This window comes from Conger conger, chromosome 6, assembly GCF_963514075.1.
Source record: "Conger conger chromosome 6, fConCon1.1, whole genome shotgun sequence".
In the NCBI taxonomy this organism is placed as follows: domain Eukaryota; kingdom Metazoa; phylum Chordata; class Actinopteri; order Anguilliformes; family Congridae; genus Conger; species Conger conger.
The window spans coordinates 44,393,084-44,414,971 of record NC_083765.1 but is presented as its reverse complement, the minus strand read 5'-3'; the positions used below and the strand labels follow the sequence as shown (position 1 = coordinate 44,414,971).

The window sequence follows — 21,888 nt, the reverse complement described above, 5'->3', positions numbered from 1 at the left end:
AAGTGCTCATTGTGCGGGGAAAAAAACAGCTAATGAAGCAGGCCTACTACAATTTACATATCATATGTTGTGATATCACATTTCGTGTTGTGACATCGTGTGGAATTTCTTTTACATAATATGTAATATGAGAGTCACAAATAGCCTACAGGTTTACATTTGCTTGTGAGTGTGTCAGGTATGCAAAGCCACGTCGCTGCAAAATAATACAACGTGGGCAAAATTTGAGAAACGCAGCTATGCCTCCAAAACAGAGTGCAATGCTGTCGATCTGTAGCCTACTCATTTTGGTGCAAAATCAAACGAAACAAAGTAGCCTACCCGAAGGAATAGTCAGTACAATGTTATGCGTGTGTGTCTGTGGCCTATGACATCGCATGAAATATATGCTGTCTATTCCAGTTTGATGCCGCCTCTGAAATGAGAAACCTCAGATGCATTTAACGCTCCGAAACCTACAGATCAACAGCATTTTAGCGGTTCGGATGCCTGCTAGCTTTTATGTCTGTGGTATCATGCAATATGCAGCGAGTGCGACACTGATGGATTCGCCAATGATGAGACAGACAGATGTTTAGGGCGGATCTTACGGCGTGAGCTGCAGTTAGATCCGCAGCGCGCGCAGCGAGACTGGGCTAAAACCGAATCCCGAGTTCTCGCATCTCCACGCAAGCTTGGCTCGTCGATCGGACAGGCTATTCTGTTCTTTTCTAACGGCCCCTCTTCCCGTATCCAGGATTTGATTCCTTCTCTGGCCGAACGGATATGTGATATAGAGACCACCGACATCGCAACGGCATGGAATTGAACACATTTGTCAGCAGAAGGGGAATTTGACAACTTACCATTTCCCTCGTTTGCAAGATACTATTCGTATTTTCTGCGTTCAAGGTTGCATTTCCACCAGAAAATAACTGACGACTGCGGTTACTCCACCACTAAGGACGCTCTAAAAACGTAAAAATAAAAATACGGACAACTTATCCACCTTTTCATTTGAAAGTAGGCCATTTATGTTTGCCAGTAACTTGATAAGGGGAAAAGAAAAGGAGTAGCATTGAAAATCGCAAAGATTTGTCTCATTTGTGGAAAGGTACCGTGTCTTCAAGGATGGGGTATTTGGAGAATATTTATCTTGCCGTAAAAAAGTGAGAACAATCATTGTCCTTCTATAGTGGAAAAAAGAACATTGTTACGGAATTTGTGTTTGACTCTTTTGAAGCGTAGAAACGAAAGCACCTTGATGCGGGGAAGTCGCCGTTGATTTGGTGTTGGTGCTGTACATACCCACTATCAACCACACAATGAAAGGAGGAAGAAAGTGGTTTAGCAGCCAAGAATATGTTTGGCTGTGCAGCTCTTGAATCATGTTCACAGGACGGCTAAAGCGCAGCGAGAGTCCATCCCCTTATTCTGATGTTCATTATCACAACAAGGGACATCCAATCAAGCACATATCTCATCGATTCCAACCACGGATTGTGTAACGCATTTAGGGGAAATAGCTGCTGTGTTTGAGGGACAGTTACGCGCATCAACTCAAAAGATACCCTGCCTGTTCTCTGGAACGGAATTCAATATTCGTGTTTTCGTTACCAGTAATTGTTGGGAGCCATACTCCAGGGCAAACAATAATCGCTCACAGCAACACGCAAATCATGCCCTGTTGTTTTATCTGGAAATAATACGTATTGTTAATTCAGGGAAGTGATTCCGCATAGGTAGTTTATTCTGTCAATCGATTAAGAAAGAGACATCTGATTTTTTGTGAAATACTGTTATCGGATAAGGGGAAGCTGTCTTAATATCTTGTTCTTGATGTGTCCCAACCATGGATAGATTACGACAATATTAATTATAACACGGTTAGAAAGCATAATAAATTAGCATTGGCATTGCTTATACTTCGTTCAGCTCAGATTTAGCGATGATAGGTTGTGATGGGAAGGCACGAGCAATGTGCCCACATGACGCTGTTTTCTAACCGTTCGAACTGCAAGGAGTTAATGTGACAGCGCTTGATGTTTTCCCGTTTGCAGACTTTGAGTGACGCGATCGTCTCGTTTTCCTCTAAGCTTGCCTGTTGCAGCTCCCAACACGGAGTGTGGATCGCGTTTAGGAGGGGTTTTCCGCCGTACTACTGGTCCACTGTGATATCTTCGTCGAGAAGGAGGGAGAAATTAGCCTCTTCGTCACATCTGCCTTTCCCTTCAGTTGGACTTTTTTGTTTGAAAACTGCCGATCTATGTCTGCCTTCTCAAAGCGCCCCAGGTGTCGTGTATGAAAGCGCCGCAATCAAAGGAGAGCGTAGCAGCTCGGAATCTGTGAGGCTCGAAGCAACTCTTCGGAGATCCCAAAACCAACATGCCGAGGAGGAAACAGCAGGCGCCCCGGCGGGCGGCAGGTACGAGGAGATTTTCCGTTCACTTTTCTGTTTCTGGATTTGCTGTTGTCGCAACGTTTAGCCTACAACCGAAAAGATAAGCTGGGTCTACATGCGTATTTCTGTTCGCCAGATCAGTATATTTCGCTCTCAGGTGGAAGTGATCCTAACTGGCGGCTACGTTTTTATGCTTTTCTTGGCTAGTGATGTGTTAGGCTATTAATAGTTTGCAACAATATGTAATTTTACGGGCTGGTTATGTTTGATTATTGGTTTCTTAGCTGAGTAATGATGAAAACGCATTTCTCAAAGGCTACATAATTCCTAAGTTTCCATTTAGTGTAAGTTTTATGAACACGACATGTCGTTATATGCTGCTACTTTCACAACAATCACAGAAGAATGCGACTTCTGGGAGCGGGCTGCTGGCGCACATCTAGTTACATATCATATACGACTTTGCAAAGTCAACTTTGACTTCGATAATCATTTTCCTTTTAGTCAACTAACCCCATAATCTCCCTCCCCCGGCCTTCTCCTCTCATTTAGCCTCATATATTAACTCCGGATCTATAAAGTACCGAAGGAAAACGGTCTCCCGTGTCAGCTGACTGTTAGGAAACTCTTTGATGCCCGCCGTCTCTGTTTTGGGGCTTTGTGCTCGAACATTTGATCACAAAATGTCAACTTTTGCTTTGCGCTTCGCTTCACTTTCTGTGTCGAGAAAGACTTAAAGATTAATTCCCAGCCGACAATGGGAGTACGTGGAGTAGAAGAGGCTTTCATGGACACTTGCCATCTTTGATTTGACGGCTGATTGATCGCCTGTCATCTGGCGTGCCTTTGATCTATTCATTCCCGATAAACATCAATAAACCTCTCCCCATGGCAACCCCGGGTCCCGTGATGTCATGTCTGGTCTGACAACTACTCATTAAAATAACCTTAATTGCATCTTTTGTGTGTTTTTTTTTTTTTTGACTCTGCCATTGCCAAGGGCCGCATTAAAATACAGAGAACGGAGTACTTTAAGCGTTTTAAAGCAAAGTGAGCAACGGCGATCTTAATTATTCTAACCATCTCCTACCGCTATAAACCTAATACTACACTAGTCTACTAATCTTAACTACTTTTTTTATTTTGAAGGGGACGTTTTATGGCAGATTATTAGAAAAATGTATAAAGGCTTTAATGCTGAGCACTGGCTTTACATGACAGTTTGGCAGGCCAAAGACATACCCATATGAGACTAAAATGGATTAGGAGAATATTTCAATTTGAAAATACCCTACTTTGCTTTTAAGTTACTCTGGATGCGTGAGGTCAGGTAAGGTCTCCATCTGTATATGCGAGTGAATTAGATTTGAGTCCACTGTGGAGCTTGGGGTGAAGCTGTCTGACCTGCTTCAGCACACTTCCATTTCCTGAGGTTGTATTTAATGCACACACTGTTGCACAGATCACAGTAAAATGGAAACTGTGTTTAACCAGAGAGATCCAGTTGCATAATGGTCCTAATGTGGCTGAGAGTATGCTTGTCATAAATAAGCTGCTTCAGGAATAATGGAACCAGTTATTACAGAGTAATATACGTGGTATTATTAGCTAGCTACAAAATGATATGTCAGTTACAGTATCTTTTGAAATGTAATACAACTGTAGGCTGTGTGTATGGAATGACTAATATGCTGTCGTGGTGCAGTGGCATTTGTGAAGTGCTTCTGACACATTCCAATGTGTCTCTTGTTAAGTTTAGAGAGCCCTATGCTAGAACAAAATGACCCCCCTCTAGTGGTAGCCAGGACCAAGATGGCCGCAAACACAGCACATTAGCTCGTAGCTCTAGAGAGCTACCTCTTGACAAACAGCTGGAATCCATTTTGGAACGAACCGCTGGTTCATTAACGAAGTGCTTGCAGCGATATGACGCGCTGCAGACATTGACATCGATCCAGACCGGTTTCAGATGATGTCACTGTGAACGCTGGCGTCTTGCGCTATCGAGCTGACGGCCTGGACTTCGTTTCGGGGGGCTGAGGTTTTAACACTTACGCATGCCGCGTCCAGCTGTGGGGGTTTGTGGCTCTTCGTCAGCAGAGGTAGCTTAGCCCCTGTCCTCCTCTGTGTTTACGTTCTCACGGTCTCTAGCTTCTGTGAAAATGCAGGAAGGACAGTTATGATTACACCCACAGCTCTCTGGTAAGTAGGCCGGGAACTTGGGATGCCAGCCGGCTGAGCTAAAACAGGTCAGCACCACAATACACGATAATGGAAAATCACCTGGAACCAGAACTAAGTGAGCCAGACGGGTACCAGCTTACAGCTAGTACCGATTTGAGCGCTTGTGGCACAAAAATGCGTAGTCCGTGTAAACTGAATTCAGACGATGGTAAGGCCTGAGAGAAACCTGGCTCAGGTATCACATTTTTGGCCTTGTCATTTTCATAGATGTTGCCTGACTCGGGCTAAGTGCTAATGCATAAATGTGACTATTTATTAATGAGTACCTGAGTATATTTTGTTGTGTATTTTCCGTTTGTGCCTACTATGGCATTTAACTGCGTGGTGTAGGTACCTGTATGGGCTATAACTGTTGGTTCTCACACTAGTGATGTGGCATGATCTATTCTTTTCTTAAACGTTTACGTATCGCCTTGTGTAAGCTGGTCAAGGTGAGAGTATTTATTAAATGCTCAAATGTTCTTATGCGTACAATTATATTTCATGTTTTGACATTTAAAGAATGGGCTTGTGGGGAATAATGGGATAGTAGAACACTACAAACTGCAACAGGCTTGTAAACTGAATATTAGCAATGACAGAGTTTACAGCGTCTGAGCGAAAGCTCGGAGCGGAACAGTTTTTTCCCATGTCACCTTGCTGTCGGTCGCTCCGGTGATTTGAGCGGATTGTCTCACCTCTCTGATTTCAGTTTGTTCGCTGTGTACTGGGTGAGTGTGAAATGGAACACACCTCCAGGTTGGGTCCTGAGACAAGGCCTTTTGCAGACTCTTATGATCAGGGAGAAGCAATAAGGCCTTTAGCACGTATAACCCGTACGCACAAAACAGGCAAAACAATATATAAATCCACTCATATGAAATGCTCTTAAGCATTTCATAATGGCTGCAGTCATGACATGGAATGCTTACTTCCACAGACATGATCACATTATGTACTGATTGTGTGTGTGTGATTGTAGTGTGTGTGTATGTGTGACCGTAGTGGTGTGTGTGTGTGTGTGTGTGTGTGTGTGTGACCGTAGTGTGTGTGTGTGTGCGTGTGTGTGTGTGACCGTAGTGTGGTGTGTGTGTGTGTATGTGTGACCGTAGTGTGTGTGTGTGTGTGTGTGTGTATGTGTGACCGTAGTGTGTGTGGTGTGTTTGTACTGTATGTGTGTGTGTCTGTACTGTGTGTGTGTGTGTGTGTGTGTGAGTGGGCGCATGCATGTGTGTGTCTGTACTGTATGTGTGTGTGTCTGTACTGTATGTGTGTGAGTCTGTCCTGTATGTGTGTGTGAGTGTGTGTTTGTACTGTGTGTGTGTGTGTGTGTGTGTGTGTGTGTGTGTGTGTGTGTGTGTGTGAGTGGGCACATGCGCGTGCGTGAGGAACACCAGTGGTCTAATCGGCAGCCGGAAGAGCGGTTCACTCCATCAAAACGACCCGTCAAAACAACTTTGTCTCATATTTGATTTAATTGTCTCCAGTCTGACAGCAGCATTCATCAATAGCTTTAATGGTCAATCAGAAGTTGGCAGACTGAGTGCTTCCATTCTTTTTTTTCCATACGTTCATCCAAGCTTTACTTTATCAAAATGCTTTTGCCTAATGGACACTCTCTTGGGGCGGATGGGATGGTGGGAGGTGGGGGGCTGAAGAATGACCAAAAGGCTTTTTATTGGAGGAGAGTGAAAAAATAAAGCATTTGTTCAGCTGATGGCCGGATGAGGACAAGGGAGAGAGCTGGGTTTTTATTATTATTATAAAGACGCACAGTGCCCTCCTGTATTTCTTTTTTATTACCCCCCCCACACACACACACATACACCCATGCCTCTGCCCCCCACCCACCCACCCACACACACACACCTCTGCCCCCCCTCACACACACACACACACCCAGGCCTCTCCCCCCCCACACATGCACACACACACACACACACACCCCTCTGCCCTCCCCCTCACACACACACACACACACACACACACACGCACACACACACACCCAGGCCTCTCCCCCCCCACCCCCTCAGCTGGCCCCACAGCTGCATTTCATAAGGGTCGCGACTGCTCGGAGGCACACAAAGAGCGAGGACAAATTGATGGCTCCGGTGATGGAGAGAGAGCGAGGAGAGACGTCAGGAAGGCCGGCCTTTGATTTGGAACTTTTTTTGGGGGAGGAAAGCTCAGTCCCCCTGCTGCAACCTTGAGAATTCCACCAGAAGAAAATAAAATAAAATAAAAATTAAAAAGAATCTCCCTCTCTTTCTCCCTCTGTCCCTCTCCTCTCTCTCCCACCCCCCCCTCTCTCTCTCTCATCCTCCTCAACCCCCCTCTCTCTTTCTCTCTCTCCCTCTCCCTCCCTCCCCCTCTCTCTCATCCTCTTCACCCCCTCTTTCTTTCTCCCTCTCTCCCTCCCTCTCTCTCTCTGCCTCATCCTCCTCACCCCCCCTCTCTCTCTCCCTCATCCTCCCCTCCCTCCTCTCTCTCTCTCATCCTCCCCTCCCTCCATCTGAAAGGTCTTCTCAGCCATATAAAAAGAGGAGTTGTTTTGCCAGCTTCATCAGTGTTCGCCTAATTAGCAGTGAGCCTGACGGGCTCCAGACAGGCTTAATGATTGGAGCTGACAGTCCCGCTCTGCCGTCACCCTCGCTGGGTAAGGCCCGGTGCTAGTCTGATGTAATGAGCTCCTGTAACACCCCGCTCTGCCGTCACCCTCGCTGGGTAAGGCCCAGTGCTAGTCTGATGTAATGAGCTCCTGTACTACCCCGCCCTGCCTGTCCTGAGCTGTGCATTAACTCGCTTTCAGGCTGCAGGTGACTAGCATTCCCTGCTAGCCGGGTAATCGTGAACCGCAGGCAACGGCACCTATGGGCGTAATGAGAGGGCCGTGTGATTAGCTTCCAGCCTGGACGCCCCCGTCAGCTGGGACCTGGGGGGTGTGGGTGTGTGCTGGGGGTGGACTAGCCCAGGAGAGGGGGTGGCTCGGACCAGTGCTAAAACTTCCTTTGTCCACGGATGGAGCACTTTTCTTAGTTTTTTGTTTTTGAAGAGCTGGGTTGTTGCAAAGTTCCGCAAGGCAGTTAGTTACGTCACCATGAATAGTCCCAGCTGGATAGGAGCCAATAAAACAGCTCAGTATGCTGACCGTTGGCCTGAAGACGATCGCTCTTAGACAGTATAAACATCTAACACCTATAACCTGTACCCTTTCTGTCTGTAGGACACAATGTCGCAATGCTGTGGTGTTGCTGATACATGCAGATATGTTACAGGATCATTGTATTGTTTTGGGTGCAGAACTGTTCAAAAACGTAATTGGTTTGGATTCAAATACTTTTCTGTGCTCGATTGATCTCGCCGGCTGCAATTCAACCAACCAAGAGGACCAGAAGGCGGGCTTTGCCCCTGTTGAGAGAATTTCATATCTACCAGTACACCAGACAAGCTCTGTAAAGTTATAGAAACGTTTTTGAACCCCAAACAATAACATATTCGACCCTGCACCCCAAACAAAAAAACTGCAGTGATCCCATACAACATCTGAATGTTTCAGCACCATCACAACATGGTGATGTTGGCGTGACCATGTAAGAAAAAGAGAAAAGTGGCACTGGCTTTAACGGGCTGGCTCAGTGAAGCCTTCGCCACGCTGAAGTTAGGCCCACTGCTCAGCCCTCTGTGGTGCTGTTATTGTCTGGCCTACAGTACAGGGAGTGCTTCATGCTCACACACTGTGCTTTCTGGCGCTGTGGCCAATATCGATCCAGTCATAGGCATGTAGGCGGAGCCTTCCAAGGGGGAAAATAGGGAGTCATCGTAGATAATAGCTTTTTATAATAAGTGTTTAGAGAATCGCTATAATTCTCATATATGACAGCATTGTTCTCATTTAAAGACTTTGTTCATGTCCTGTGGAAACTCCGCTGAACGTTCCCCCTCAGTGGTTGAGTCTGGGGGGATTATGGGGTTTTTGTGGGCGTGTCGTCTCTAGCCAACTGGACCTATCTGTCACCGCCACCCGCCACTCCCCCCAGCCTGGTGTCGTCCAAACGTTACACCCCCCCCCCCCCCCCACCCCCCTCGGGGGCATGCTCCGGATTACTGCCCCACACAAACTCCCCACATTCCCGCCTCCCCACGACTGCCTCCAGCTGACCACTCGATTAGCCACGGCCATCTTCCTCCTTTCTGCGACCAGGACTGGGCAACAATGCAGGGGTTTAAGAGCCCGGAGATGGGCCAGGAGGGAGGGAGGGAGGGAGGGAGTGTAAGAAAAAGAGGGAGAGGTGGATGGAAGGGTCTAGGTTACAGAAAGAAAGGCAGGAGAAAGGGAGAAAGCAGGCGCGCTAAGAGCCGGGGAGTGTTGGCGGGCCCGGCGGTGGATAAACAGGAGCGTTGTTGGCTCAGGTTAGCCTGACAGCTGTCAGTTAGGCGGTGCTGGTCCCGCGGGTCTCAGTTTATTACCGGCGCCTGGGCCTGTCATTTCCTCCAGCGTTCAGCCTTGAGCGATGTGGGCAGCGAAGGAGTCAATAACTGATGCATCAGCAGTTAGTCTTTAAACCTGCACACAAAGCAGCCTCCTCTTCTTTCCGTCATATTTCTCCCCCCTTCTCTCTCTCTCTCACTCACTCTCCCCTCCCTCTCTCTCTCTCTCACTCACTCTCCCTCTCTCTCTCTCTCCCTCTCACTCACTCTGCCTCTCACTCTCTCTTCCTCCCTCTCTCTCTCCCTCTCACTCACTCACTCCCCCTCCCTCTCTCACTCTCTCTCTCTCACACGCTCTCTCCCTCGCTCCCTCTCTTTTCACTCTCACTCACTCTCCCTCCCTCTCTCTCACACTCTTACTCACTCACTCACTCACTTGTCCTCCCTCACCATGACGTTATCAACTTTTTTGTTTGTGGTGTCGTAGAGGTGCTTAATAGACACTAAAGCTATTTAGTGTCTTAATAGACACTAAAACTATTTAGTGTCATTTTTTGTCGCCACTTTGGTATGATATATACCTAAAATAGAAAAAAAGAAAATTTGTAAATGAAATAATATACAATTTCATTTACAAATTTTCTCAATCAAAAAGTCTATTTTAGGTATATATCATACCAAAGTGGCGACAAAAAATGAATTAATCAGAAATAGTCACTAAATAATCAGAATTTCCCTGTGTATAGTGTTCAGCCTCACTCCCTGGAACTTGTGTCGACAAGGAATGGTTTTGGAGGGTGATCTGGTGAGAGCTTTCTCTTTAAGATGGTAAAACTATTTATTTCACTTCTGTTTGTCTTTACCTGAAGATTGTTTTGTGAAGTGGTTTAGGGTTGTGGAGTTCAGTGTGGCGGTTTATGGTTGTGAAGTGGTTTACGGTTGTGGAGTTTTGTGAAGTGGTTTGCGGTTGTGGAGTTCTGTGAAGTGGTTTGCGATTGTGACGTTTTGTCTGGAAGTTTGTGGTTGTAATGTGGTTTTAGATGCATAGATAGATAGATCATTGCAGTTAAATTGATCTTTTCTCACACTCAAAGTGCCAGTGATGAGGGGGAAACTCCCCCCGAAGCAGCCATAATGGCAGCCATTTTGGGCCAGAACGCTCTCCACACATCGGCTGAGGTGGAGAAGGAGAGAACAACAATGGGTGGCAGGTTGAGTAAGCCAGGGTTAAACCTATAACTACATTCTGAGAAGTTCTTCTGGACTAAGGCATCCTATGGAAAACGCATAGAAAAACGTAGGAATCACAATGCATTTCAACATGTGTCTTGAAAAACGGTCGTATGATCAAATACAGCGCTGGCGTCGCATCCGCCAATAAGGGGTTAATGTTTGAGTCTGCACCCAGCTTTCTCAACAGGTGGCCTGTTGACCCCTGGAAGGTACGGTAGGTCCCTCTGGGTCCCCGATTAAAAATAATACAAATCTGTGGATACAAATGCATTATATTTGAAATGTATAACCCTTGACTACTTTTGACCCCGGGGTGGGGGAGCCCTGGTGCACACAGCCAGCGAACACAGTGCAGCTCCACAACTGTGAGCGTCCACGCTGTTGCTCTTCCTGGGAGGCGCTGGAGTGTTTCTGCCGCGTGTCAGAGGGCCGGCCGCCCCGTAGCCCTTCCTGTGCGCGTCTCCAGGGACAGGGCTCCTAATTACATAATCAATGGCTTTAAGTGCTGTTTCCCTGGCGATTAGGGAGTAATGGTGTCATTCAATACGTTCAAACTTTTCTTGTTTATTTCTGAAAGTGATGAGTCAGAGGGAGCGGAGCGACACAGCTGTCTCCCGCTGTGGGGGTGGGCTCGTTTCGGTGCCGTACTATGCTTTCGACGGGCGTCCGGGGAGGGGAGGGGAGGAGGAGGGGTGTTTAAAATGGTTGGCATTTGTGGGTTTAAGAACAGACTTTCAGAAACAGGAAATTTGAGGTCTTTCACAGCACACACTGTGTGTATGGATGTCTTGGGCGGAGCCAGGGGTTTATGGAGGGGGGAGGGGTTTATGGTGATGGGGAAAGGGGGGGAGGGGTTTATGGTGGTGGGTAAAGGGGGGGGAAGGGATTTTTGGTGGTGGGTACGGGGGGGGGGAGGGGTTTATGGTGGAGGGGGGGGGGAGGAGTTCATTGAAGTCCTGTGAACCCTCTGAGCTACCTGGGGAACCGCCACTGGATTCACACCGAGAATAAAGACTCCATCCATCTCTCTTCATCCATCCATCTACCTTTCTTCTCTCAATGATTCTCTCTCTCATATTCAATAAAATTCAAATCAAATCAGCTTTATTGCCATGGTAAGGGTACACTTGCATTGCCAAAGCCAACACTGACATAACAGACATAACAAACAGGCTATAACAGATTGAACTACAATAAACATACAGAAGAAATAAATACAATTCCACATCTACAACACATATACATTTTAATGAACTATAATAGATATTTCTTTATATGACAAGTGTCAGACATGCAGTGTACGTGCATATAGGCCTACCCAAATATGCTCACTGGTTTGAAGCATTTTGTGGGTCACCCAAATAAATAGAGGAGCGTTTGGTGGGCATTTACAGTTTTGAATTCTGGGAATTTTGGGTAGACATTCTCCCTTATGTTGAGAGGAAGTGTAATTACCTCTCTCACTGTCCGTCTCTGTCTCTATTTCCTGTTTTCGCTCAGCATGTTGTGTGTCAGTGCAGATTGTCTCATGTTGACATGCAGCCCTCTGGACCAATCAGTCCATGTGCCATTGTGTGTCATTTTCAGGACCCTGGGGGCGGGACCGGGCAGGGAGTAATTAGGGTACTTTTACTGTGGACATGACTGATGCTGCCAGGACGGCTTGGTTTTGTTTGGTTTATCAGTAACCCTCAGCTGAGAGCAAGATGGCTAACCGTGGCAGCCATGATGGACGTTCTGTAGAGATGGCTAACAGTATTAGCCATGGTGGAAGTTCTGTAGTGATGGCTAACAGTAGCAGCCATGATGGAAGTTCTGTAGTGATGGCTAACAGAGGCAGCCATGATGGACATTGTGTGGAGATGGCTAACAGCGGTTCTGTGAACTATATGGGCCGTGTAATCGGGTCCAACGTTGGCACCCTGGCAGTCTTTTCACCTCTCTCTTTCTTCCCCCCTCACTTTCTTTCCTTCTTTCTCTCACACTCTTACCCTGTCACACTCTCTCCCACTCACACACACTCTCTCTCATACACTCTCTCTCCTCTCTCACACAAGCTCACTCACCAGCTCTCTGTCACTCACATGCAGGCTTGGAAGCTAGCGTACACACACACCTACACACACACACACACACACACACGCACACGCACACACGCACTCTGTGTCCTGTTTTTCTATCTGTCATTGCCAGAGCTGCTTAGAGTGGTCTGTGTTTCTCTCTCTTTGTGTTCTCTGTACTTGATCTTGGTCAGTCTCAGACGTGTTTTTCTTTCTGTCTGTAAGCCCAGTGGAGGAGAGGAAGTGGGGAAATGAGGGGTGTTGGTGGTCCCAGTCCAGGGCTGCTGAGGTTCATCATGTTCATACATCATGTGGGTGTGTGTTATGTTCATGCTGTGTATGTGTGCATGTGTTTGCATGTGCGCGTGTGTTTGTGTGCCCATGAACAGTGTGTGAGCTGTGTGTGTAGGATGTGTTTGTGTGAGCAGTCTGTGTTGGGTGTCTGTGTGTCTGTGTGTGTGTGTATGTGTGTAAGAGCAGAGTGTAAGTTGTGTTTGTGTGAGCAGTGTGTGTAGTGTGTGTGTGTGTGTGGGTGTGAGAGAGAGAGCAGTGTGTAAATTGTCTGAGCTGTATATGTGTGTGTGAGAGAGAGAGAGAGAGAGAGAGAGAGAGAGAGAGAGAGAGAGCAGTGTGTAAGTTGTGTGTTTGTGTGTGACTGCGTGCGTGTGTAAGAGCAGAGTGTAAGTTGTGTTTGTGTGAGCGCTGGGTTTGGGTGTGCGTGTGTGTAAGAGCTGAGTATGAGTTGTGTTTCTGTGAGCAGTGTGTGTGTGTGTGTGTGAGAGAGCAGTGTGCAAGTTGTGTGTGTGTGTGTGTGTGTGTAAGAGCAGAGTGCAAGTTGTGGTTGTGTGAGCCCTGGGTTTGGGTGTATCGTTGCTGATAGGAACAGGAAGGTGGGAGAGGAAAGGCCAGCTCTACATTTGGGTCTGTCACTAATTAATGTTTCATCAGGGGTGCCCTATCAGGGCAGAGCAACGTCAGCTCAATGTGATTGACAGCCATCTCTCCCTTGCCATTGGGTCAGGCTGTACCAGTCCCGCCTCTGTTGGTAGGTGGAGTCAGTGGCTAGCTCATAGAACAGAGGGGAGGGGGGAGATCACACATAACTGACACATTCTGCTTTTTAAATGGAGTCTGCAGATGTCAGTCCATGGGCAGGGCTTCAGGGGAGAGGAGAAGAGAGGAGGGTGAGGATAGGAGAAATGAGAGGAGAGAGAGCAGGAGAGGAGGGAAGGGAGGAGAAGAGAGGAGTGGAGAAGAAAGGGGATGATAGGAGAGGAGAGTGATTGAGAGAAGAAGAAGAGAGGAGAGAAGAGAGGAGCAAGATTGAGAGAGGAGAGTGGAGGAGAGGAAAGGCAGAAGGGAGGGCAGAAGGGAGGAAAAGGGAGGAGAGAAAGGTTCATTTAAACGACGTCGTGCCCGTCTGGGCTGTGTGTACTTTTTGCCGATAGGGTTTCAGTGGCACGTTAAGCCCTGTTGAGTCGGCGTTTGAAACTTTAGCAGAACTGTTGCCAGGGGCAGCTGCAGCGAGCACAGTGCAGCGGTTGGGGAAATGGACCAGGAGTAACCAGAGGGTTGCACGTTTCAGTCTCAGCTGGGGCCTTACCCCAGCGCTCAGACATGTGTTCAGTGAATATAAGTGCGCTGGTTTAAGTGTGTAACATAACACAACGATGTGCAGTTTGTCCTGAACACACGAGCGATCCTGACTGAACATTCATGTTCCAGAAGAGCCAGTGTTGGCACGGCCTCCGCCACACTCAGCCAGTGTTTCTGTTTTCTCTTTTTTTCCTTTGTTTCCTTTCATTGCACTCTCTTTCTCACACCTTTCTTTTCTCATTTTTTGTTCTGGGTGTGGGGGAGGGGGGAGGAGGGGGCAGAGGGTGGCGGGAGGAGGAGGAGGAGGGGGGCTTTCGCTGGGACGAGGGACAGATTTCATTCTTGGGAGTCCTGAATCTGAACCCTTTGCCAAACAGTGGATTTCCTTTTCAGCAGAGTCATATATCACCAGCCCACCCTTCCTCTTACTGGGGACTGATGCGTGTCATTTATCAAACCGGCCACAGGGAGGGAGGGACAGAGGGGGAGAGAGAGAGGGAGGGACAGATGGAGGGAGAGAGAGAGTGAAAGAGGGAGGTAGAGAGAGGGAGGGAGAGAGGGACAGAGGGGGAGAGAGAGATAGAGGGAGAGAGAGAGGGACAGAGGGGGAGAGAGAGGGACAGAGAGAGAGAGGGACAGAGAGGGGGAGAGGGAGGGAGAGGGGGAGAGAGATGTAGAGAGAGGGAGAGGAAGGGAGAGGGGGAGAGAGAGGAACAGAGAGAGAGGGAGAGAGAGAGTTTGTGATGACAGGGGGCTGTCTTCTCGTGCATGCCTGCTGTAGAGGGCTGATGCTCAGGGTTAAAAATAAAAGGCGCTTGTGGCCCCACAACGTTCAGCAGAACCTGCTGCACTGTCACATTATTTGTCCCCTCCGTGTGATTGGCCGGCTCGGTGAGACTTCTGTCCTGTTGCTTGGCGATCTGGAACCTCTTGGCTTGGACATGGATAGATCTGCAAGCTTATGGTCTTCTCAATAACTGAGTTATGGCCACAGAGATGTGTGTGTTTGTTTGTGTGTGTGTGCATGTGTGTGTGTGTGTGTGTGTGTGTGTGTTGGTAGTTTGTGTGTGTGTGAGTTTGTGTTTATGCATATTTGTGCGTGTGTACGTGTGTGTGTTGGGTGTTCATGTGTATGTGTGTGCATGTGTAAGTGTGTGTGTGTGTTGGGTGTTCTTGTGTATGTGTAAGTGTGTGTTGGGTGTTTGTGTGTATGTGTGAATGTGTGTTTGTGTGTGTGTGTGTATTGGGTGTTTGTGTGTATGTGTGCATGTGTAAGTGTGTGTGTGTGTGTGTTGGGTGTTCATGTGCATGTGTAAGTGTGTGTGTGTGTGTGCGTATGTGCGTGTGTGTGTGTTGCATTTGTGTGTGTGCCAGCGCTCCAGATTGACAGCTGTCAGTCACAGTGCGGGCGCTGGCTTGGGGTGCTGTAAGCGAGCCTGGCCCCTCCTGAGTTACACGGAGCCGGGGCGGGAGCGTGACCTAAGATGGATGCTCCTGTAAAAGGCTGGGGAGATTGATGAGGGAGGGGAGGCGCGCTGCCATTCATCATGGCCTGGACTGTTTTGACTGGCCGAGCACGGCGGGCAGAACGGAGGACAAGGCCCGAGAGGAGAGCCAGGTCCTCCGCCCTGCAAATACCCACTCTTAACAAGCGCTTTAGTGTATGCTGTGTACAGACAGACCGTCAACTCTCATTTATGTTCTCTAAAGTAGAAAATATTAGCTTGTTTTAAGTTACTGTTTGCTTGACAAGTTTTTTTATCCCATCTTGAAATTAGTTAAACTGTCTCACCTCATTTGCAATGATTTCTGTCTTATTTAGTAAAAAAGTCAAAGAAATATGATTTTAAGTCTGAATGTGAGCCTAAAATGCTTGTTGAGACTGTGGTATTTTTTGTGTTGTGTTTGTGGCTTTAGCCTCCCGCGCGTTTGTTTCGCAGGTGCGAGGGCTCGGTCCTGTCGATTCCGCGCTCCTAGTTTCCCCGCCATGTTACCAGAGCACACGGTCAGTCGGTTAATCGCCGAAAAGTGTCTTTCTGCACGTTAACTTTCCTCCCGGTGGTCCCGGACGCGGCCGTGACCTTTTTTAGCCGGATGCCGTGTTTGTGCAGTTGCGCAATCCCACGGACTGTCGGGATGTGTGGGGGGGGAGGGGGGGGAGGGTGAAGTCGCTAACGGAGGGCTAGCAGCTGCCGTTCATTAGCGGGACAGGAACCAACTCTTTTTTCATAAATCACTTACTGCTTTGACGTCTGCGTGTCAACTTTCCCAGCACACCAGCCTGTCCGGGCCGCTTTATCTGCGATGAGACCTTCCTCAAGCCCGGTGGAGACAGGGCCTTTTCTAAACACACCCGGGCGAATGTCTTTACAGGGATAAGCACAGAGGATCTGAGGAGTCCTGAAACATTCGGCATGGAGGAGTGGATAAAAATTCACCAATTTCATAAATTCATTTCAGAATAAACTCAGTGGTTTGATCCTTGTGAATGGGGGTGCACAAATAACTGAAAATAGTGGTACCTATAATTTTGACAACTATCTTCTTTAGAAAAAAATAAACTTTTTTAACACTGAGAAACTGTATTAGGACAAAAGAATATACAATTCCAAATGTACTGAGCATACAATTGTTATGGTTCGCTGTTTATTTTGTTGTTGTCGTCCTGGTGAGGTAAGGTAAAAAATATTTATTTTCGCTGGTGAAAAGTGATTATATAATTATAAGATGGGAAGGTCCAGGGATGAGAAAGTAAGTAATTCCGTGTGTTTCTCCTGCCCATGAACGTAGCTTAGATTAGATGAAATTAGATTTTTTATTTTACTTACAGAGGAAATTTGTTACTACAGTCCACAGAGTGCGCATGACTCAATACAACACAGTGTGTACTCAGAGAACACAAGTAAAACAACCAACAAAAAATAAGTCAGTCTCTACAAGTCTTGTGTTTACACTTAAATTTAAGATAACGTTATTTCTGTTACGTTTTTGCTGAAGAAGACAAAAATATTGCCAACGAGGAGAGACAGTTATACACACTTCAAGATTTGGCAATGCGGTAAGAAAATTTCACTTGTCAAGCAAACGGCAACTTAAAACAAGCGAATATGTTCTAAGAAAATAGTCTTGAGTAGAGCAGAGTAAAACGCTTGTTAAGACAGTTTTATTTTGCAGTACATCGAAAAACTTGCACATTGTGAAACAAGTTCCCAAAATAAAAGAAAACACAGGTGGCAGTTTTCTGTGGGCTGAACTGTGCTCCAGATTTCAGCCTCTGTTTCAGCTGCAGCTTCTCAAAAGAAACGGGCTCTGGAGCAACCTGGGGGGGGGGGGGGGTCAACTTGCCTCGTCACGGGGCACAGGAACACTAAATCCTCGTCCTTCTCTCTCTCCTCCTTTTCCTTCTCTCTCTCCTTCTCTTCCTTCTCCCTCTCCTCCTTTTCTTTCTCTCCTTTTCTTCTCTCTCCTCCTTTTCCTTCTCTCTCCTTTTCTTTCTCTCCTCCTTTTCTTTCTCCTCCTTTTCCTTCTCTCTCCTCCTTTTCCTCCTCTCTCTCCTCCTCCTTCTCTCCTCCTCCCTTTCCTTTTCTCTCTCTCTCCTCCTCCTTCTCTCTGTCCTCCTTTCCGCCCCGGCTGCCACACGCTCCCAAAATGGAGGAGCGCAGGAGTACAGTGAAAGGTCAGGCGGGGGGCACTCGCGGCAGTAAAAGGGCTGTTTTGTTTTTCCTGCCTCTCGTCCTCTCCCCCCTCCCCCCTCCCTCCTCCTCATCCACCCCTCCTCTTTCTTTTTCTCTTTTTTTGCAGTTTTATTGCGGGAGACGTGATTTATTGTAGACTTCCATCTTTGGAGCTCATCCATCACCTCCCGGTTGCTAGGCGATGGTAGAGGCAGCTGCGGAGCTGAATCGGACAGGATCGCTGTCACTCACGCCACGGCAGGTGAAAAGCATTAGGAGCGCGCCATTGTCAGACGGAATAATTAATCAAAGGCAGGGAAGATAACTGAAAAGATACAACCCCCTACTCGCCCCCCACCGCACCCCTCCCTCACTGCCTGTACCTGCGTAGCGAAGAGAGAGAGAGAGAGAGAACAGAAGAAGAGAGGAAGGAGAGAAAACAGCAGGGTTCTGCAGCTGGGCATGGGGTGCTCTGTGTAATTAAACTGAAAGAAGGAAGAGGAACAGGGTGAGTACTGAGCAGCTTTCAGAGAGAGGAGAGACTCTGAACCTGCAGATACTCTATTACACACACTCCAGGAGTCAGGTAAAACAGAGCAATGGGGATGGGACTCTCTCAGTTTGGGGGTACAGTCCTATCCTACTCTCTCAGTTTGGGGGTACAGTGTTACCCTACTCTCTCAGTTTTGGGGTACATTCCTACCCTACTCCCTCAGTTTGGGGGTTCAGTTCTACCCTACTCTCAGTTTGGGGGTTCAGTTCTACCCTACTCTCAGTTTGGGGGTTCAGTTCTACCCTACTCTCAGTTTGGGGGTACAGTGCTGCCCTACTCTCTCAGTTTAGGGTACAGTATCTCAGTTTGGGGGTTCAGGTGCCCTGTCTCAGAGGGAGAATGGATTGGAGTGTGTATGAGGGGAGGAATTGCACATAATGAGAGAAGCAACACTCTGCAGCTCTCTTGCATTCCTTTGTTGTGCCAGTATAATGACAGAGCTTGAAACATCAACAGAGACAGAGGAGAGGCGTTTGGCAAGACTGCTGATATATCACAGTACTGCAGTACGGTACTGCCAAAGGAGCAGTCTCAAATACTTTTTTTTTTTAAGCTTGTACCTGGAAATGAATGGTCTCTCCTGTGTAGCAGTCCTGTGTTTTGTGGTAGTGTCGATCATTTATGAACAGAATTTTAACTTTCGCCGTGTAAAAGACGCTTAAGAGGGTGAACGGGAGAAAGCAGGAGGGATGGGGTAGTTGAAGGAGGAGTTTTGGGAGAGAGAGAGAGGTCGAGTGAGAGAGCGGGTGGATTTCGTATTCACATTGTACTTACAGTCCCCCCTTTGGCACCCCTCCCCCCCTCCTCCCTGTGCCGGGGGGGTCCCCCTGTGAGGGGGGTTTCCTACAGGGTGACGGCGTGGCCCCAGGCAGGCCCAGGCATGGAGGACAGAGACTCTGTGTGTGGTGTAAGCGCATACTCACGACAAAACCTCATCCAACATGGCCGCCACAGATCCTTTTAGGACAGACTGGATAAACACAACGGTGTAAATTAAATGAAACGGGCCTGTTTCAAACGCTTTCCGCATACGAATGTTTCTGTCTGCCAAAAAAACTCTGCCATCAACGGGACCGGTGCACCTGTTTATCTCTGCAGTGTTTGACAGTATCAGCACAGTGGGAAACCATGCAAATTGCGAGTTTTATGTATATTCAAATGTAATTTCCCCCCAGACCACCAGGTGGGTTCTTATTATCAAGTACAGGTCCATAGACTACTGCTCTAGACCCCTGTTCTGGAACTCTAGGGCCAAGAACTACTGGTTTGCCACCCTCCCTTTACCTGGGAGTCAGGTGTGATGACAGTCTGGCCAATCAGTAGCACTAATTGTTCAGTTAATTACTCAGGAGATAAGAAAACGGCAGCCTGTACCGTAGTGGTTAAGGTAAATGACTGGGACATGTAAGGTGGGTGGTTCTAATCCTGGTGTAGCCACAATAAGATCCGCACAGCCGTTGGGCCCTTGAGCAAGGCCCTTAACCCTGCATTGTCTCCTGCTTAGTCTAATCAACTGTACATCGCTCAGTCTTGGAGGGCCACAGTGTCTGCTGGTTTTTTGGTGTGTTTCAGCATGAGTAATGAATTAAATCTTCCATGGGCTACAGAGTCTACACACCTTGTTCTGAAGGCCTTTAATGGCTGCTGATTGAAAGGAGACCACACACACCAGCATATGCTGTGGTCCGCCAGGACTGGAGTTTCACAGCCTGCTCTGTGTGGTGGGAATCATTGCTTCACTGCAGATAAGACTGACTGTCGGCACAGAGACTTGGACTGAGGTGAGGATGTGGAACACAGATTTTGGTTCAGTTTTTAAAGGGTGCAACTATGTATGAGCCCCCCTCCTCTCTGAAGAAGAACACACTCTGTCTGGAATGGGCTGGTTTTTAATTAAAAAAGAGATAGAAAATATGACAAAAATGTTGAGGTGGTATTTTCTGTGGGAGACGGGTATGCACAGGGAAATTACAGCTTTGTAATCCACTGAAAGCTACGCTTTGTTTACATTCATCCTGCATGTGGGCTGGAGAAAAGGATTGTGGGAGGTCTGTGTGTGAGGTCAGAGGAGGGGCGGGGCTTGTGTTGGTTTGTGTGAGGTGAGAGAAGGGGCGGGGTTTGTGTAGGTGTGTGTGTGAGGCCAGAGAAGGGGCAGGGTTTGTGTAGCCCTGTGTGCAGTCAGAGAAGGGGCGGGGTTTGTTTAGCCCTCTGTGAGGTCAATGAAAGGTGAGGTTAGTGTGTATCCTATCTTGTGTGGGGTCAAATAACGGGCAGGATCACTGTGTGTGTGTAGTAGCTCTGTGCAGAGTCAACAAAAGAACAGTGTCAATTGTTTTCAGGTGTGTGTGGGGTTAGCAGGTATATCTATGACATCAAAGAAAGGTACATTGTAAGTGCTTGTATTTGATGGACTATTTTGGTCAAGTGAATGTTATACAGAGCGGGTTGGTGTGGGTCCAGTGCACACCTGATTCTAATAACCAAGGTCCATAGCAAAGGCTCTAGTACAGCGGGGGCCAGCCCTGGTCCTGGGGAGCTGCAATGGGGTGCTGGTTTTTGTTTTCACCTTAAATACTTCAGACCCCAGAATCCAGGTGAGGTGATTTATCTGTGTGATCAACTGCCATAATTGATCAATTAAGTGCTGAATCCCAACAAAAACCAGCACACCCTGCGGCTCTCAGGACCGGGGTTGGCCACCCCTGCTCTAGTGGGTGATTAGTGGAATCAGGTGTGTAACTGCTTGGTTGGAATGAAAGTATGTACAGCTCTGTACTGAGGAGCCAAAATGGCCGCCATTCTGTTCAAAGTATGCTGCCCATCCCTCCACACCTCCACCCCCAGTGTTGTTTTTACCCTCGGCAGTAAAGCCTGCCTCTCATGCAGCCTTGTGCAGGGAACCGTGGGAGGCTGTCTCGGGTTCATGCGGGCGTACTGTTCCTCCTCCTCGATAAACCTTCGCTCGTTTAATTTGCTGGAATCAGCGCAGGGTGCGATTCCCGGTCTTTCTCACAGCGTTATCGGCCGAGCGGCGCATCAACAGGACGCCGTCTCTGCAGCTGCGAGGAGAGGAGCAGTCATAACACGGCCAGGCGGGGCTGTGGGAATGCGGGCGGCGTGCTGTAGCGCTTTAAAGGAGTCAGCCTGCAGCTTCGCCCAGGGCCAAAAGCCTCTCCCCGTTAGCGTAGCTTTCCCCCTCTCATCCCACAGCCTCAGTGCTGCTCCGCACATCAAATATTAACACCGCCATCCCATTCTTTAACTCAGTCATGCTGTTCTTTAACTCAGTCATGCTGGTCTTTAACTCAGTCATGCTGTTCTTTAACTCAGTCATCCTGTTCTTTAACTCAGTCATGCTGTTCTTTAACTCAGTCATGCTGTTCTTTAACTCAGTCATCCCGTTCTTTAACTCAGTCATCCTGTTCTTTAAGTCAGTCATCATGTTCTTTAAGTCAGTCATCCTGTTTTTTAACTCAGTCATCCTGTTCTTTAAGTCAGTCATCCTGTTCTTTAAGCCAGTCATTCAGTTCTTTAAGTCAGTCATCCGGTTCTATAACTGTGAGTGGGGAAATATGGGTTTATTACTGAAGCTATTCATTTGTATAAAAATAACTGTTTTTAAACAAATAAAGAATTCCAACCAGCCGTTCCAGAAACATTTAAAACTGGCATGGAATGACTAATGAGTAGCAGTGGATCTGGTTGGTGCCGTGAACTTTTCTCAGTAACGATAGAGAGGGC

The 21,888-nt window shown here is 47.6% G+C and overlaps 1 protein-coding gene across 1 annotated transcript in view; it reads left to right on the top strand.

The window, feature by feature from the left end:
* Nucleotides 1-897: 897 nt before the first annotated feature.
* Nucleotides 898-21,888, top strand: part of LOC133131721 (teashirt homolog 3-like) — a 43,948-nt gene continuing 22,957 nt past the window's right edge. The window contains exon 1 of the mRNA XM_061247143.1: nt 898-2,404. Within this exon, the coding sequence (XP_061103127.1) occupies nt 2,365-2,404 (40 nt within the window). The 5' untranslated portion in view covers nt 898-2,364. The remainder of the gene's footprint in view (nt 2,405-21,888) is intronic.